Here is a 17741-nt window from a genome sequence, read left to right on the forward strand (position 1 = left end):
TAGTGGTAGGAGGAGGGACTACAGGCGGACCCGTGGATTCATGACCGGGAAACCCCGTGCAGCTGGGCTTTAACATTGAGCGCTCGTTTGCACTTCCGCATTTGACCACCAAAATTTGGTGGTCAAATGCGGAAGTAGACGTTCTGAGACGGTACTTCCGGCAGTCTTCCGGGTGCTTCAAAACGCCACTGAGCAACTTCCACTGACATGAATAGCTGGGGGGGGCGGAGCTTCGCGCCAGTTCAGTCTCTATCCTTTTATATACTCTATGGCCGAGTGGCCGAGATTTGGGATATTGCAATTTGGCTTTAGAGACAACAAATATGTGAAAGTGAGGAAGGCACTTGCATGGAGAGCCCTGAATGGCATGACCACTGTAGGGAACTCCAATCTCCCCCGTCAAATCAAACTCAGCTTCTTCTACGCAACGGTGGAGTCTGTTCTCCTATACGGCAGTGAATGCTGGACCCTGAAGCCAACCCTGCAGAAGTCCCTTGACGGGTGCTACACCAGAATGCTGCGTGCAGTACTTAAGATCAGCAAGAGTGTACATGTTACTTACAAGACTCTGTATGAGGCAATACCAAGGGTGAGCCAGAAAATAGCTGAGACTATAGCAGGGCACTGCCAGCGACATCAAGAACTGCAAGCCAGCAAACTGGTGCTCTGGGAACCAACACACGGGCATCGGTCACGAGGACGACCCACACTAACATACGTGGATGAACGCTGCAGGAGCGCAAAGTACCAACGAACTGGCCAGATGTACGGAGAACCGGGATGACTGGAAGCGAGAGATGGAGGGCTCGTCTGAGGACGACCTAGAGAGTAGTCCAGGAAGGAAGTGAGACCAGTTCCTGTGACATCACTGGCACTTTGAAATATCTAAAAACACAAATTACCCACATATACAAACCTCCAGGAAAGTGATCCTTGTCTCCCTGCAAACATCAAATAAAATAAGATCTGGTTGTAAAAGGGGTGAAGTGGCCCAAAATAATATATCATAATAATAAAAAAAGACCAGTCTGAACTTCAAGTGAGTGCTACTGTACTGTACTGTACTGTACTGTACTGTACTGTACTGTACTGTACTGTACTGTACTGTACTGTACTGTACTGTACTGTACTGTACTGTAAAGCCCAACTCCCTGGCCCCTCTCTGTGTGTGTGTGTGTGTGTGTGTGTGTGTGTGTGTGTGTGTGTGTGTGTGTGTGTGTGTGTGTGTGTGTGTGTGTGTGTGTGTGTGTGTGTGTGTGTGTGTGTGACGCTGCGCAATAGTGCCACCCAGTGGTAGTATAGCGAGGTGTTTCAGCTGTCCGTGCTCGGACACAGGGACATGTGGACACGCATAGGTGCGTATAGGAGTTGCTATAGTACCACTAAAAAAGCAGATCTACAAGCTCACCAGGTGTCTCATTGAGTGGTCCGGGGACCACCAGTGGTCCTTGAGGGGTTCCAGGTGGACTGAGGTGGTCCCCAGCTAAACGATGGAGAGTTGGTAACCAAATGGACCCTTTTAGGCTCTAGTATGCACACAGAACAACACTTCCTTCTTCCCTATACTTCCTTCACAGGTGTTATCAATGATACTAATAAAGGCTCCGTTCCATTCTGATCCGAGTCACTGTTTTGCTTTTTGTTTTTATGCCACAATCTTTGTAACCCACAACAGGATACCTCAATGCATCTGAGCACCAGATCGCTGCAATAAGGTTCTTTGACCAGTAGATGTCAGTGTGCTGCTGAGCAGATACCTACACTAGAGTCTCACAGCCTTGATTTGAACTTGTTGGAATACATGAGCCTTGTTGTTGTTGTTGTTTATACATTTGAACACTTTTATGTGACATTCTGCATAATGAGTTTATAATTTTGGTATACTTTAAGTACAGTTTGATGCTAATACTTCATACTTTATTTAGGAATAACCCCTTTTATTGAGATACAGTATCTCCTTTTCGAGAGTGTCCTAACATGTACACATACCAAAACAATTAACAAAAGAAAAAAGAAAAACTGAAAAGCAACACAAATACAACACAAAATGTTGTATTAAACTCAAACAACAGCAACGAGATCAAGATGGATCATTTGATCAATCAAATGTCATTGTCATTTTCATAGGTCAGCGTCAGAATACAGTTTGATTCAAAGAAATATTTAGTTTAGTTCATTGTTTATATGTTCATTGTTTATGAGTAATTATATCAAAGTGTATAAATAGAGTGGAGTGCAATGGTCATAGGCATGAACAAGAGGTCGTATAGTATAAGAAGACAATGCACTTTTGAACATATTGAAAGATGAAATGGTTAGAATATGTGTTGGTAAATTGTAAGGGTGCACGATTATGAAAATATCCGATCTCCGATTATTTAATAATAATAATAATAATGAATTGCATTTTTATAGTGCTTTTCCAAGTGCTCAAAGCGCTTTACAATGGTTCATTAATTCATACATTGGGAGGTGAAGCGGCGAACAGTCGACGCCAGCGTCCTCACTTCCCACATCCACACACCAATGGTGGCAAGCTTACACCGACCGACTCATTGGAGGCAATGTAGGGTTCAGTGTCTTGCCCAAGGACACTTCGACATGTGGACAGGAGGAGCCGGGATTCGAACCGCCGACCCAGGGATCATTGGACGACCTGCTCTACCTCCTAAGCCACAGCCCTCTTGAATTTGCAGGGTCCATAACTCCATATCTGCCGATACCGATTCTGACCGATTCCGATATTATACAGAGGACCACAATGGTTCCAATCAAAGGGGGCTTTAAACATGAATGCTTTAATACTTAATACAATACTTGATACAAGACTGTTTCTACATTATGGTATTGACACTGTATTGATACTTTTTTTTTATATATAACTTTATTTATAGGATTTTCAATTTTGATAGACAAACAACCCCACATATACCCCACCCTCCCCGGTTCCCTCACAAAAGAAGAAGACAACAACAACAACAAAAGCAACAATAATAAAACCATAAACCATGATAATAATAAAAAGGTAATAAAGGATATAAATAATAAATTAATAAAATAAGAAATAATCAAATTAAATAAATACAATAAAAATTGCCTTTTACTAGATTAAGGGGCTACACAGTGAACCAACCAGACTCTAACCAGACAGTAGTACAATTGATAAAGGAGAATAGGTTACCACACATCCAATTATCACTATAAAACATGACAAGCAAAAATTAAAAACTTTGAAAGAGTTAAGAGTGTACATCGTTTCTAGAACAGAAAAATGACATGCAAGAAAACACTTATAACAGATAGGATACAGCATCAAAAGATAGTGAAAGGGTGAATTCAATGGGATTCAAAGGGGATCAAGCCTTTACAAATTTCTGGCGAGATTTGTACCTGTTGTATCTGAGCTTCTCCAACGGTATAAAGGATAGAACATCCTTGACCCAACTTGTGAATGTTGGAGATTTATCAGATTTCCAATTGCGGAGAATAAGTCTCCTTGCTACGAGTGAATAAAAAGCTATGAAATTGGCTTGGGGAGAGGTAATTGGTGCATCGTCGTTGGGAACTCCAAATATAGCAGTTATCGGGTTTGGCACAATTTATATGACAAATGGTTGTATTGATACTTCTTAAACAGAAAGTACCAATGGTGAACGAGCAGATGAAGACGAGGTGTTGGAAACCATCCAAACAGACACTGGGCTCAGGATGATGGACACATAGCTCATAGGCTTTATCTACAACTGGCACCAGCTGCCAAAACTGTGTGTGTGTGTGTGTGTGTGTGTGTGTGTGTGTGTGTGTGTGTGTGTGTGTGTGTGTGTGTGTGTGTGTGTGTGTGTGTGTGTGTGTGTGTGTGTGTGTGTGTGTGTGTGTGTGCGTGCGCGTGCGTGCGTACGTGCGTGCGTGCGTGTGTACCTGATGAACCTCGCTCCATCCGTTCTCGTCCTTGCAGCTGACCTTGGCGTGGTGGTGCAGCAGCAGCTCACAGCAGCCCGGGTCTCCTCCCACCATCACACTGTGATACAGAGACGTCAGGCCACGGCTGTCCTTGTAGTCCGGAGACGAACCCAACTGCAACAGAGTCTGTAAAACATTTCAATAAAGGTCTGGAGACGAACCCAACTGCAACAGAGTCTACAAGAAATACATTTATATTATATTAGTCTGAAGAATAACCCAACTCTAACAGAGTCTGGGAAATATTAGGCTCAATTTATAAATATCCAACAGTCTGTCACAATATTTAGGCTCAATGTTTGAAACAGATGCAATAGAGCAGGGGTTCTCAACCCGTGGGTCGCGACCCCTCGGGGGGTCGCCAAATTATTTTAGGGGGTCCCCAAATTATTTTCCAAAAAAAGAAGAAAAAAAAAAGATTTTGTTTTTTAATTTTTGTCGCAGTCCCGCCCCCTTTCAGAACGACGAGGCACCAGGAAATAATTCCCCCTTCATTTTTCCCATAGGCGTTTCAAAAAGTATTAATTTAAAGACCTGTAAGCCTCGGACAAAGCCAACAGTCGAGTTTACAAATGATGACAATATGGACGTGTCCTTCCCTCACTACCTACTGGAAGCGGATATTTGACGTATTCTCTCATATGTGTGGAACAGTGGTAACACCTTCTTTCCACACCGCCATTTTTGGCATAGTCCCCCCAAACTGTACACTCACATCTCCGCAAGCAAATGCCTTGGCATTTGCATCCCTATTAGCCCGTAGACTAATCCTCCTCAATTGGAAGTCGGATAAGGCACCTTCCTTTCAACAATGGCTGAAAGAAGTTCTATCATTCCTGCCTCTGGAGAAGCTCAGGTATAGAGTGGACAGAGCCCAAAAAAACTTTGTCCTGGCTTGGAGTGCCTTTGTGGAGTTTGTTGAGGACTTTCCATTTCAGTGAACTGTAATCCGGACTGTGTCCGACTGTCCCTGTCTTGACTCTTTTTGATCTATGATTGTCCGCTGCTTTGTCCCACCACTTTGTTTTTTTTTTGTTTTTTTTTAGCCTAGGGGGGGAGGGGGGGGAGGGAGGGGGGGGTTTGTATATGTTTGTGTGTTTTTGTGTTTTCTTGCATACATGTGTATTGTCATGTGAAGAAATGTAAAAATAAAGTTTACCAAAAAAAAAAGAAATGATGACAATAAACACATTTTTGGGTCGAACAAATAATTAGAATGAAGATAAACTCTAAAAAAAAGTGTACCCTGCCCTTTTTTCCTTACAATTTAGGCATTTAGCAGATGCTCTTAATCCAGAGCGATTTACAATAAGCAAGAACAAAAAACATATACCTCTGAGCCACTGCCACCTGTGAGAGTGTGTGCGTGCGTGCGTGCGTGCGTGCGTGCGTGCGTGCGTGCGTGCGTGCGTGCGTGCGTGCGTGCGTGCGTGCGGGCGGGCGGGCGGTACCATCAGGGATGCCAGGTTCTTGGAGCGGGCTGCTTTGTGCAGAGCTGTCATTCCATCTCTGGCTCTGAAGTCCAGATGAGCTCCTCCGTTCTTCAGAACCTTGATCTGGTCCGACACATTGTCCAGGTGGGCCGCAAAGGTCAGCGGGGTCTCTGGAGAGACAAGGACACCGAAACCTGTATAACACTAGTTCTATAGTGGACACAGAAACCTGTATAACACTAGTTCTATAGTGGACACAGAAACCTGTATAACACTGGTTCTATAGAGGACACAGAAACCTGTATAACACTAGTTCTATAGTGGACACAGAAACCCGTATAACACTGGTTCTATAGTGGACACAGAAACCCGTATAACACTGGTTCTATAGAGGACACAGAAACCTGTATAACACTGGTCTCTGGAGAGACAAGGACACATAAATCTTTAGACGCAGAAACCTGTATAACACTGGTCTCTGGAGGGAAAGGACACATAAACCTTTAGACACATAAACCTGTATAACACTAGTTCTATAGAGGACACAGAATCCCGTATAACATTGTCCAGGTGGGCCGCGAAGGTTAGCGGGGTCTCTGGAGTAGGGATGCACAGAATATTCGGCCACCAAAACTATTCGGCCGGATAGTGGCAAACAATGCATATTCGGTATTCGGTTTGGTTGATTTTAGAGCCGAAACCGAATAGTCAAAGAACCGTGGTTACCTTAACCTACTGTTTTGTTGACGTGATCAAAACGTACACATGCCTTTACATAGCAACAAAGGTACGGCGATGACAGCAATGGTACAAAAACATATATATAATAGTAATGATATTCGGCTATTCAGTATTCGGGTTTCGTCCGACTGTTTCCTATTCGGTATTCGGTTTCAGTCAATCATTTCCCATTCGGTGCATCCCTACTCTCGAGGGACAAGGAAACAGAAACTTTTAGGCACAGGAACCTGTATAACACTGGTTCTATAGACACATAAACCTGTATAACACTAGTTAGATCTGTGCTGCTAAAATGTGATGTTTTAAATCATCCCTTCCCCGTCATGGGGACCAGCGGAATGTCCCGTACGTAGTTCTTGTCATACTGTGTTTTCAGTGGTTTACGGTAGAGGGTGCTCTACCGCAGCCTGTGAATGATCCCAGGACCAACGAAGAAGTGCTCACCCAGAAATAACGTGATCACAACATTTTTCAGCTGGTTTAGGATAACGCTAAAATATTAATACAAAACTCACATTTTCTTTTGTTTTTTTCTTTTGGAGAAAACAAGACACATTCAACTGCCCATAACTATAGAATGGATTATCGCGATGGCACAGTTGTGTATCCCCCATGCCACTACAAGAATCTCCCCTTGCGCCTGAGAGCGCCACAGTACTGATGCTTTTAAAAATGGAATAAAAACCTACCTTATACCAAAGCATTCCCTTGACTTTTTTTTTCTTTCTTTTACTTAGTTTTAACCCAACCCTTTTAGTTTAGCCAGGCTGGGTCCCACGAAATTGATTGTTGCATATGCTGTTTTTATGCTTTTTATTCTTATTTCTTGCCGTGCTTTTAACTCTGTAAGCACTCTGAAAATTTGAGAGAATGTAAAGTGCTATATAAATAAAATGCGTTATTATTGTTAATCTACTGTGTCTACTGTGTCTTTCAAAGTGACCGGGGCAGTGGATCCTTGTGAGGAATAATATTCTATGATTTTTCCATGGTTAGTGAAAATGCCTGTAATCACTGGCAAGGACTGCCGTAGACGATGTTTTACCTATGGTGGTCAATGGGTTTATTACTCATGGGGTGAGTCATGGACAGAGGCACGCTCACTCACTCACTGTAACAGACTCCCGTCACATTACGCTGTACACGCACGCACGCACGCACGCACGCACGCACGCACGCACGCACGCACGCACGCACGCACGCACGCACGCACGCACGCACGCACACACACACACACACAAACACACACACACACACACAAACACACACACACGGTGAGTCATACATGGACAGTCATACCAAACCATCTGAAATGAAACAAATCAGCCCAATCGGTCAAGTCAACCGTCAGAACGACTGTGATCGAACACGATAAATTACCTCAGTCTGTGCGTGCGTGCGTGCGTGCGTGCGTGCGTGCGTGCGTGCGTGCGTGCGTGCGTGCGTGCGTGCGTGCGTGTGTGAGTGCGTGCGTGCGTGTGTGCGTGTCTATTCTTAGCGTGTGTCTGTCATTAATTCATCAGCAGGTTGGTGGAGAGTGACTAATCACTATCAATCTGTTCTGTGTGACACGATGAGAGAGAGAGAGAGAGAGACAGACAGACAGACAGACAGACAGACAGACAGACAGACAGACAGACAGACAGACAGACAGACAGACAGACAGACAGACAGACAGACAGACAGACAGACAGACAGACAGAGTTAGAGAGAGAGAGAGAGAGAGAGAGAGAGAGCGAGAGAGTGGTCTTCAATTTGTCTTTGAACCTCTTCTTCAGCCCATCAATCAGTTATCGATGTAACTGGCCGTAGAGGACTACGGCTGAGCACCGCCCCCAGCCTGGGCCCCCACCAAAGATTGGTGTCCAAAATGTGTAAGTGCTCAATGTTAAACCCCTATAGCTGCACAGTGTCATCTCAGGGTTTTTGAATAGTTCACATAACCGACCTACAAGCTCACAACATGTTGATGTAGATCGGCTATTTTAACAATTTTAGGTGAGGTTAGATGAGGGGTAAGGCACTGACGAAAATAGGGCCCTTAAGGCCCAGTTTTCGGTGAAGAGGTGACCCACCGAAAACTACAATATGATGTCACAACAACATTTTCCTACTTTTTATTTACTGGTGAACTGGACTATGAATAGGCCTTTAGTCGACTAAATATCATGAGATTAAAGGCCTATTCATAGTCCAGTTTAAAGCTATAGACTAAAGCTAAACGCGATGCCACTGCCTCAGTGGTACAATAACACCAGTCAGAAGAACCTCCTAAAACTTCCTCCCTAGTCCGACAGGGTGTTGAAGGGGAGTCCACATCTAACCGACCTGCTTGCTCAGTCTCACGTCAATAACAAGGATTTATGGCTGCAGTTCAGGGAAACAGAAGGTGTGTGTGTGTGTGTGTGTGTGTGTGTGTGTGTGTGTGTGTGTGTGTGTGTGTGTGTGTGTGTGTGTGTGTGTGTGTGTGTGTGTGTGTGTGTGTGTGTGTGTGTGTGTGTGTGTGTGTGTGCGCATGCGTGTGCGTGTGTGTGTGTGTTCATGTGAAGGAGACCTTGAGCTGAAGGGGAACAACGGAGTAATGAGGTGTGATCTATCAGACATTCACTAAGTAATGTTTCATAAACGACACACGCACACACGTATATACAGTAGCCTATATAAACAACATACATCTTAGACATTCAGTAAGTAATGTTCCATTAACGCAGAGTTGGAGCAGCTGTTTCATGCCACAGTAAAATGGTCATACAGGGAAACCCTGAGGCTTCGTACACACATAAAGAACAACTGTGCTGTGCTCTGCCTGTGTTTCATGGCCGCCCCAATGCTTTTCCAATGGAAGTCACGTGGTTTGACCAAACACTTGTGTTTGATTGCCACCCCTCCCCCCATCACACACAACTGTTTGGTCAAACCACATGACTTCCATTGGAAAAGCATTGAGGCGGCCATAAAACACGACAGCACAGAGCATGTTCGTCTGATATGTGCGTACGAAGCCTGAAGCTAAACTATGGTGATAGGGGGAGGGGCCAATACAGAACGGTGCTCCAGAAATGACTCTTGCGGACATGTTTGGGTAAAAGATCTAGGGTGGTTTTCACGTTGAATTTCTTTTCTGGTGACTTTTAGAAGCTCTTCAACATCATGGTGGCTGTGGCTCAGGAGGTAGAGCAGGTCGTCTAATGATCCGTGGGTCGGCGGTTCGAATCCCAGCTCCTCCTGTCTACATGGCAAAGTGTCCTTGGGCAAGACACCTACATTGCCTCCAATGAGTTGGTCGGTGTGAGCTCGCCACCATTGGTGTGTGAATGTGGGAAGTGAGGACGCTGGCGTCGACTGTTCGCCGCTTCATCTCCCAATGTATGAATGAATGAACCATTGTAAAGCGCTTTAAGCACTTGGAAAAGCACTATAAAAGTGCAATTCATTAATTTCAGTCTGTAGTCCCTTCCCTGCCGAGGTCTCAAGCCGGATATACTATTCAATATCAGGGTCATACCTTCAATATCAGGGTCATGGTAGTTAGGGGTCAAAGATCATAACTCCAGTCTCAGGGTCATGGTAGTTGGGGTCAGAGGTCAAACCTCCATCCGAGTGGAATAGGCCTATCTCACAGCCCGCTTTCCGCGCCCACTTCCGGTAGATAGTGGTGTCATTTAACATTAGCATTTACACGTTTTTTTCTCTGGAGAATCTAAGTACATTTTCTAATGTAAAAATGTGACAGACCAATATTATTATGAAGCAAACAAGATGGTAAATCAGCTCGAACAGATAGAACAAACCTTACCTTGAGAAAACAAAAGTTGTAGACTTCTTAAATTAACCTCTGTTAACATGTAGTGTCTATGGAGTGACGTCACGCTATCACCACTAGCCCCGAAAGGGGGCGTAAAAAGGGGGCGGGGAAATTCTGTGAGATAGGCTTATAGTAAGAGAGTGGCGACACTAGCATTGACTCCCATTGTAACAATGGAATGCAATGGGATAGTTCCAATGTTTGGAACTATAGCCCATAGGCACCCGCTTTTGCGGCGAGATCAAAGCGTGTCGCCACTCTCTACTATTCCACTCGGACCTCCAGTCTTTAGGTCTAGGGGTCAAAGGTCATACATCCAGTCTCAGGGTCGTGGTAGTTGGGGTCAGAGGTCATACCTCCAGTCTCAGGGTCGTGGTAGTTGGGGTCGAGGCCTCTGTCCAACATCTTGCTGATCTTATCCACCTGACCGTGTTGGATGAAGTCCATGAACTTCCTCAGGTTGGCCTGAGAGAGAGAGAGAGAGAGAGAGAGAGAGAGAGAGAGAGAGAGAGAGAGAGAGAGAGAGAGAGAGAGAGAGAGAATAATAATAAGGGTAACAATAATAATAATAATAAGAATAAGAATAAGAATAAGAATAAGAATAAGAATAAGAATAAGAATAAGAATAAGAATAAGAATAATAACAGATATAATCTAATGTATCAGTACTTTGACTCACCACACCATACCATACCATACCACCTTTATTTATATAGCACATTTAAAAACAACAACGTTGTACCAAAGTGCTTTACAGTAAAACATTACACAGTGTCACATTAAACATCAAAACATCTCATACTGTGCTTGGAAATGCCAAGGAATAAAGGTAAGTCTTGAGGCGTGATTTAAACACCTGGAGGGTGGGGGAAGCTCATTCCAGAGCTTGGGAGCTGCCACTGCAAAAGCTTGGTTCCCTCTGAGCTTCAGCCTGGTTTTAGGCACCACCAGGAGAAGCTGGTCAGAGGACCTAAGCGTCCATGTCGGAGCATAGGGTTTCAGCAGTTCAGATAAATAAATGGGTGCCAAACCATTTAGACACTTAAAGACAAAGAGCAATACTTTGAAGTCAATCCTGTATCGCACAGGAAAACACTCACAACTGAAGTACTGCAGGTGTAGTACTTTGTGAATATGAGTGTCCGGAAGAGAGAGAATGTTTTTAATGTTCTACGGCTTGATCGTTTCCATTAGTGGAACCAGAGACTCCACTTTACCTCAATGTCAAGTGGAGGGTAGAGTACTAGAGTAGAGAAGAGGGGCCTTCAAATATTATGTCTAAAATCTCTCAGTTATCGGATTGATCTCCGCGCACACGCACGTGCACGCGCACACGCACACGCACACGCACACGCACACACACACACACACACACACACACACACACACACATCCCCAAAGAGTCTTCCATCGTGCAGCAGCAGGTGCAGTGACAATCAAGCTCCTATTTACAGTGATTGAAAGTAACTAAGCACTTTTACTCAAGTACAATTTTGAGGTGTACTTTAATTGAGTATGTACATTTTTCAGTAATTTGACTCCACTACATCTCAGAGGCAAATATTGTACTTTTACCCCACTACAATTATTTGACAACTTTAGTTACGAGTTACTTTGTAGATTTTGATCATTATTACAAAACATGCATTAACCGACAGAGCCCCATACACATTTCGGCCATTTGAAAATAGCAGAAAAATAGCAGAAAAAGCTCACAATGCGTCGTAACACATTGTGAGGTTTATGTACTTTTTGCACTGTTGTACTCAAGTCCATTTTTAATTTCAGACTTTTACTATTTCTATATTGCAGTATTGATACTTTTACTTGCGTAAAAAAATGTACGTACTTTTTTCCCCCCACCATTAGGATCTGTGACGTGAAGTTTCCACCACATTGATTTGCTCGACTAAAACTATGACGGAAAATGTTTGTCACTGACAAAATCAATATTTCCATAAACAATAAATGACGATTAAAACTATAACTCAATAATTTCATAATTCATAATTTAGTCTACAAGTACAAAGTAGACTGAACAATTAGGGAGGGACTAGTGGAGAAGTTGAGGACGACACATTACGAACTGATGCCCTCAGGCCGTCGATACAGAGCCTCGAACTTCATCAAAAGGGACTCGGCTAGCTTCGAGCCTTGAAAGGGACTCGGCTAGCTTTGAGCCTTCAAAGTACTTTGAAGTTGAAAAAGTTATAAGCTTCACACATAAGATAAATGAATGCATAACTTGGTGTTGAGCTTAGCGATCATCTCAGTTATAAGCTTCACCTACAGCAGTGACGTAGACTCTGTGGGGGCGGCGGGGCTCCAGCCCCCATGAGGAATTAGACCTGAATATATATTCACCTCGGTTCGTCCCGTTTGTACCACGCCAGGTCGCGCCGCGCCCGTTCACACAATTCTCGTCTTTGCATTGACTTTGTATCTAATTGCGCCGCTTTAACCATCCAAGTCTGAACGCACCTTAACATCTCTTTTGTCCTCACTGGGGGGTGGGGGGTGGGCCGCATTGCCTGTCCCCTTGTACACATGCAGATCAGGCATTCAAATGCTAATTTGGTGGCGTTTGTTTTCACCTGCCAGGTAGGGTATGCATACAGTACTGTACTCTGCTTAGGCTACTTGTTCACAATGAAACCACCACCAGCAAGAACACCCTGACTGGCAACAGCGATGCCAGCCTGCCGTTGAAACCTTCCGCCGACCCAGCGACAGAACCTGCCGAGGTGGACAGCACTAGTGTCTGTCTACATTCACTGGCGCACATGTCCTGAATTTAATTATGCAGGATGTTGTCCACAACATCCAAGAGTGTCAGGATTTCATGGTATAGTTGTTCGTGACATAACACTGATTAGAAATTCACCAAAGCGACTAGCCTGGTTTAAGGAGTACCAGATGACTCAGTGCAATCATGGCATTTAAACATGCTCTTCTGTTTATAATCTAAAACTGTGACACGTTTAAAAAGTGTTACAAATAAGTGTTTAGAACCTAAACGCTTGGGTTTAGTGTGACCCAAGCTTTAATTACTTCAGTCTATATTGGCAGCTTAATGACTAGTACAGTATTACAATATTATTGTCTGTTTTATGTCCAATATATTATATGCATATAATGTGTATATAATATATATAGTTCATAAAGTTAACATAACTATAATTAAAGTCATTTGAAAGGCATTTGAAATTAACCCTAGAACACTAAACATGGGTGATTTTCACCCGGACGATTATATTTTTGCAATTTTCATGATGTTGCTGATGTCTGCGGTGGGCGGGTCTTTCAGTACCTTCATGATGCTCAGTGACATCATAGAAGGTAGGTTTGTTTCCCTGCACACATCCCTGATTTTTCCTACAGTGAATTTCACCCGTGTTTAGTGATCCAGAAATGTTTTATTTTTAAAATAATATGCACGTTTTTCACCGATTTTGCCCCCCATGATAGGGCCCCTATCATGATAGTTGCCATGTATTGCTGTACTGCAATATATTTTGATGAGAAATACTTTTTATGGAATATTTTATATTGGGTAAAATATACCCGTGCTTAGTGATGGTGTAACAAAACATATTTATTTAGGGTTAAATAAAAATTTACTTTTCAGGATTCCAATTTTAAAAAAAAATCAAGATTTCAATTAAAATAGCCTATCGCAAAAATAGCCGATCTACAAGCTCAAAACGCATCGCAATGTGACACGTTTAGAGCTTGTATATCTATTTCTCCATCGTCAAAGTTGCCCACCCCTGAGATGGATTGATAAATGCATACCTTGGTGTGGAGCTTAGCGATCATCTTCTGAGATGGATTGATAAATGCATACCTTGGTGTGGAGCTTAGCGATCATCTTCTGAGATGGATTGATAAATGCATACCTTGGTGTGGAGCTTAGCGATCATCTTCTGAGATGGATTGATAAATGCATACCTTGGTGTGGAGCTTAGCGATCATCTTCTGAGATGGATTGATAAATGCATACCTTGGTGTGGAGCTTAGCGATCATCTTCTCGTCCACATGTGGAGGCTGTCTGTACACTCTGCTCTTGTAGCGGAACTGTGGAAGACAAAGGGTTCAAAGGTCATGACCTTATCCAGGGAATTACACAGAGGTGAGTGGTGTTGCCAAACAGGACTTCAAACATGGCTCCACCCCCTCTCATCGTCAATCCGAGCAACGGATAGAAAGAGTGTGTTAACTCTTCCGGTCAAGAGAGGCACGTATTACTCTTTATCTTTTGATTCTTTATCTCAAGATTTACAGAAGGATATACAGAACACTGTGGGATTCCAACATGGCTACATTATCTCTATCTTTCACAAAGTGACCATTTTCAGACTCCATCTTAGCCTGTAGCCCCTCCCCTAGCCTCGACGACCTACAGGCGTATGCGAAGGCTCAACTTATGTAAATAGCACTATTATAGACATCATCATCATCATTTTCAACCGCGGTCGAGATCGTGGATTTCACAATATCACGCCAGACTTCCCGGTCCTTCATTGCCATCCCCAGTTCCTGCTTACTGATGCCTGTGTCCCTAGCGATGACATCAGGGAACGACAGTTTTCTACCTCTGGTCTACTTTGAGGCAGGACTCCAGAGAAGAAGGGAAGATATAACCTCATTGTCAGCTCTGTAGCAGTGGCCGGCAAAGTGTGTTCTTCTGGATCGGACAAACACGGGGAAGGTTGCCGTAGTTTACAATTTTTTTGTCGTGTTGTGTGTTGTTTGTAGTGTATACGCATAGTTTCATTATATAGATATCCCACTGTTAGGTTCATAGCTTATGTATGATTCATGATGACTGTTTTTATTTGATGTATTACCATGTTTTTTGTGTGTGTTCTTGCTTACTGTAAATCGCTCTGGATTAAGAGCGTCTGTCTAAATCTAAAGTCTAAATTGTAAATTGAAGTAACGTGACTGGACGCCGGGGCTGCACCATGACACTAATTGGTGGAAAATCTCGCAACGGGAGTTCGATGAAATACATGGCAGTGGAATCGGTTAACTATAAAAGAAGACATACTGTATCACAGGTTGTTTTCTAATCACTTGCTTTTTGATGTGCACAGTACATTTATTGAGTCATCTAAACAGCGGCAGGTATTGTTTCTGTCTCTGAGGTATCGCAAGATTTAGTTTCCAGACAGGAAACGGTGGGCAGTCTTGTGATACTTGGCACGTTCAGAAACTTACTTTGTGCTTTTTAGACCTCTATAACATTACACAGCGTACACATTGAAAAGCAACACAGCAGGCAATGGTGTGTTATATGTCTTATTTTATTTTACTGCACCGAGTATTTTATAAAGGTCTCAATCATTCAGAAATAGTGTTTGTTCATATGCTTGTCCACTCGGCTGCATTGACTCCAATGTATTCCACCACAGTTTCGGCTGCAGTTTGCCACCGAGTGTGACAAATCTGCCGGCTGGAATTAGGAATTAGCCCTTCACTAAGTCCCTCCCTAACCCATCCTTGTCCAATAGGCACGTTAGCAGCGAAGAAAGCTTGACCTGCATAGCAACCCTTGCTAAACTATTTGGATTGGCATTGGACAATCGCTTTGTGGGGTGGGATTTAGTGAAGGGCTAATTACAGGGTGGAGAGAACGGCGTTGTCGACTTTTCCTCGTAAGCTTCCTTGTGACCATTTGGGAAACTGTAACCACAGCTCCCTCTACTGATGGTTTAATTATATGGCATGATCAGGCATATATAGCATGACCATATAACGTGACTGTGGCAGGGGCGACTGTGGCTCAGGAGGTAGAGCAGGTCGTCCAATGATCCATGGGTCGGCGGTTCGAATTCCGGCTCCTCCTGTCTACATGTCGAAGTGTCCTTGGGCAAGACACTGAACCCCAAATTGCTCCCGATGTGCTGGTTGGTACCTTGCATGGCTTCCGCCGCAATCGGTGTATGAATGTGTGTGTGAATGGGTGAATGTAATGTAAAGCGCAAATGCACCATTTTAACATTTTTAACGCCATATAAAACAAATATGATAATTCAAGCGTGTTGTATACAGCTGTTGGTGAGTTTAACGTTGTTTAATACAATCAGATTATAGTACTTTTCTGTGTGGATGTATGGGCTGTCACACATTTAGCATATTAGACAAACTGCGGCTAGGTAAGTCTCCTCTTACCACCCTTTAACTCTTCCGCAAAGTCTGATCTTAATAGAAATCTAATAATCCAGGAAAATTCACAATGGAAATGCAGATCTCTGGAAATACAGTGGTAAATGGTACACATGAAAAAATTTAAACGGGCGAAGAGAGGCCAATTTCGGGCCGTGCGTCACAGCAAGGGACGGGGCCGGGGCAAGCGTGCGCGGGCGGCCCTGTTGAAAACAATTAAATAAATAAAGACGACAAACGGGAGGCCAACGGGTCAACTGGGGGTCCGATGGCACCCTTCACCCTGGCGGCCAGGTGAATGGAAATGACGCTAGTGCGCCGCTTCAACTTGTAGCATCGGCAAAGCGTTTCCGCTTCCATCCACCCGCTTTTTAAAAACCTGGAAGAGACGCCTGGTCTAGGCGTTTGTTGACGCGGCAGTGTGCCTGTGCCCTCACAGCACCACAGCCAATCATTGGCTGAGAGTACAACATGGCACGCCCTTGCTCATTGGCTGAGGGTACGTACCTCTAGACAAGGGACCCCCTTGCTGATTGGCTGAGGGTACGTACCTCTAGACAAGGGACCCCCTTGCTGATTGGCTGAGGGTACGTACCTCTAGACATGGGACCCCCTTGCTGATTGGCTGAGGGTACGTACCTCTAGACATGGGACCCCCTTGCTGATTGGCTGAGGGTACGTACCTCTAGACATGGGACCCCCTTGCTGATTGGCTGAGGATACTCGCGCAGGGTGCGTTCCTCGTCCAGGAACTTTCCATCGCGTCCGTTGCTCGCCGGCTGGAACAGTCCGTAGTTCAGAGCGTCCTTAAGGCTCTGACTCAACGTGCACAGGATGCGCTGCTTGGACGTCCACACCGTAGCGTCCGGGTCGAGACGCATGCATTTCTGAGCAGAGAGAGAGAGAGAGAGAGAGAGAGAGAGAGAGATGCATTTCACTTAAAGGGACATTTCACCACTTGAATAAACTCCAGTCATGTTAATAGTATTTGTAGTAGATAACAGTAGTAGGGTTTGACTGGATCGCTGAATTCCTATAAATGACCATAATGATTTGGTGCACTTCCCCTCCTTGTGGAGAGGGCGGAGGCTGTGTGGAGGTGTGACTTTATAGTCCAGGAAGGAAGTGAGACCACATTTTCATGACAGATTTTTGGTCATGAACATGGCGTCATGACTAAAATATGTTAAAAACACACATTATACACATAAAAACCCCAGGACAGTGTTGTGTCGTAAACATCATTAAAATAAGCTCTGGTTGCACAAGGGGTGAAGTGTCAACACGTGTCGTGGGCTTTTAGTTAGTAATTTACCAAGACACACCAAGTTTAAATATTTACATATGAGATGGATGTTTCACATTACATTAAATGTTGTCAATGTTTTTACTGTGTGTGTGTGTGTGTGTGTGTGTGTGTGTGTGTGTGTGTGTGTGTGTGTGTGTGTGTGTGTGTGTGTGTGTGTGCGTGTGTGCGTGCGTGCGTGCGTGCGTGCGTGCGTGCGTGCGTGCGTGCGTGCGTGCGTGAGGATACAAAGTGACTATATGTTTGAATTATTCAAGTGTGAAAGCACTGGCTGTACACAGGCACGCACACGCACACGAACACACACACACACACACACACACA

The 17741-nt window shown here is 44.0% G+C and overlaps 1 protein-coding gene across 1 annotated transcript in view; it reads right to left on the minus strand.

The window, feature by feature from the left end:
* The window catches only part of shank2b (SH3 and multiple ankyrin repeat domains 2b), a gene marked incomplete at both ends in the record, with an annotated part of 198263 nt that overhangs the window by 168041 nt on the left and 12481 nt on the right, over positions 1-17741 (minus strand). Inside the window, 5 exon segments of the mRNA XM_079496376.1 lie at positions 3919-4086; positions 5412-5563; positions 10296-10404; positions 13943-14017; positions 16795-16998. Of these exon segments, the coding sequence (XP_079352502.1) occupies positions 3919-4086; positions 5412-5563; positions 10296-10404; positions 13943-14017; positions 16795-16998 (708 nt within the window).

The sequence above is a fragment of the Electrona antarctica genome, assembly GCF_951216825.1.
Source record: "Electrona antarctica genome assembly, chromosome: 3".
Classification (NCBI taxonomy): Eukaryota; Metazoa; Chordata; class Actinopteri; order Myctophiformes; family Myctophidae; genus Electrona; species Electrona antarctica.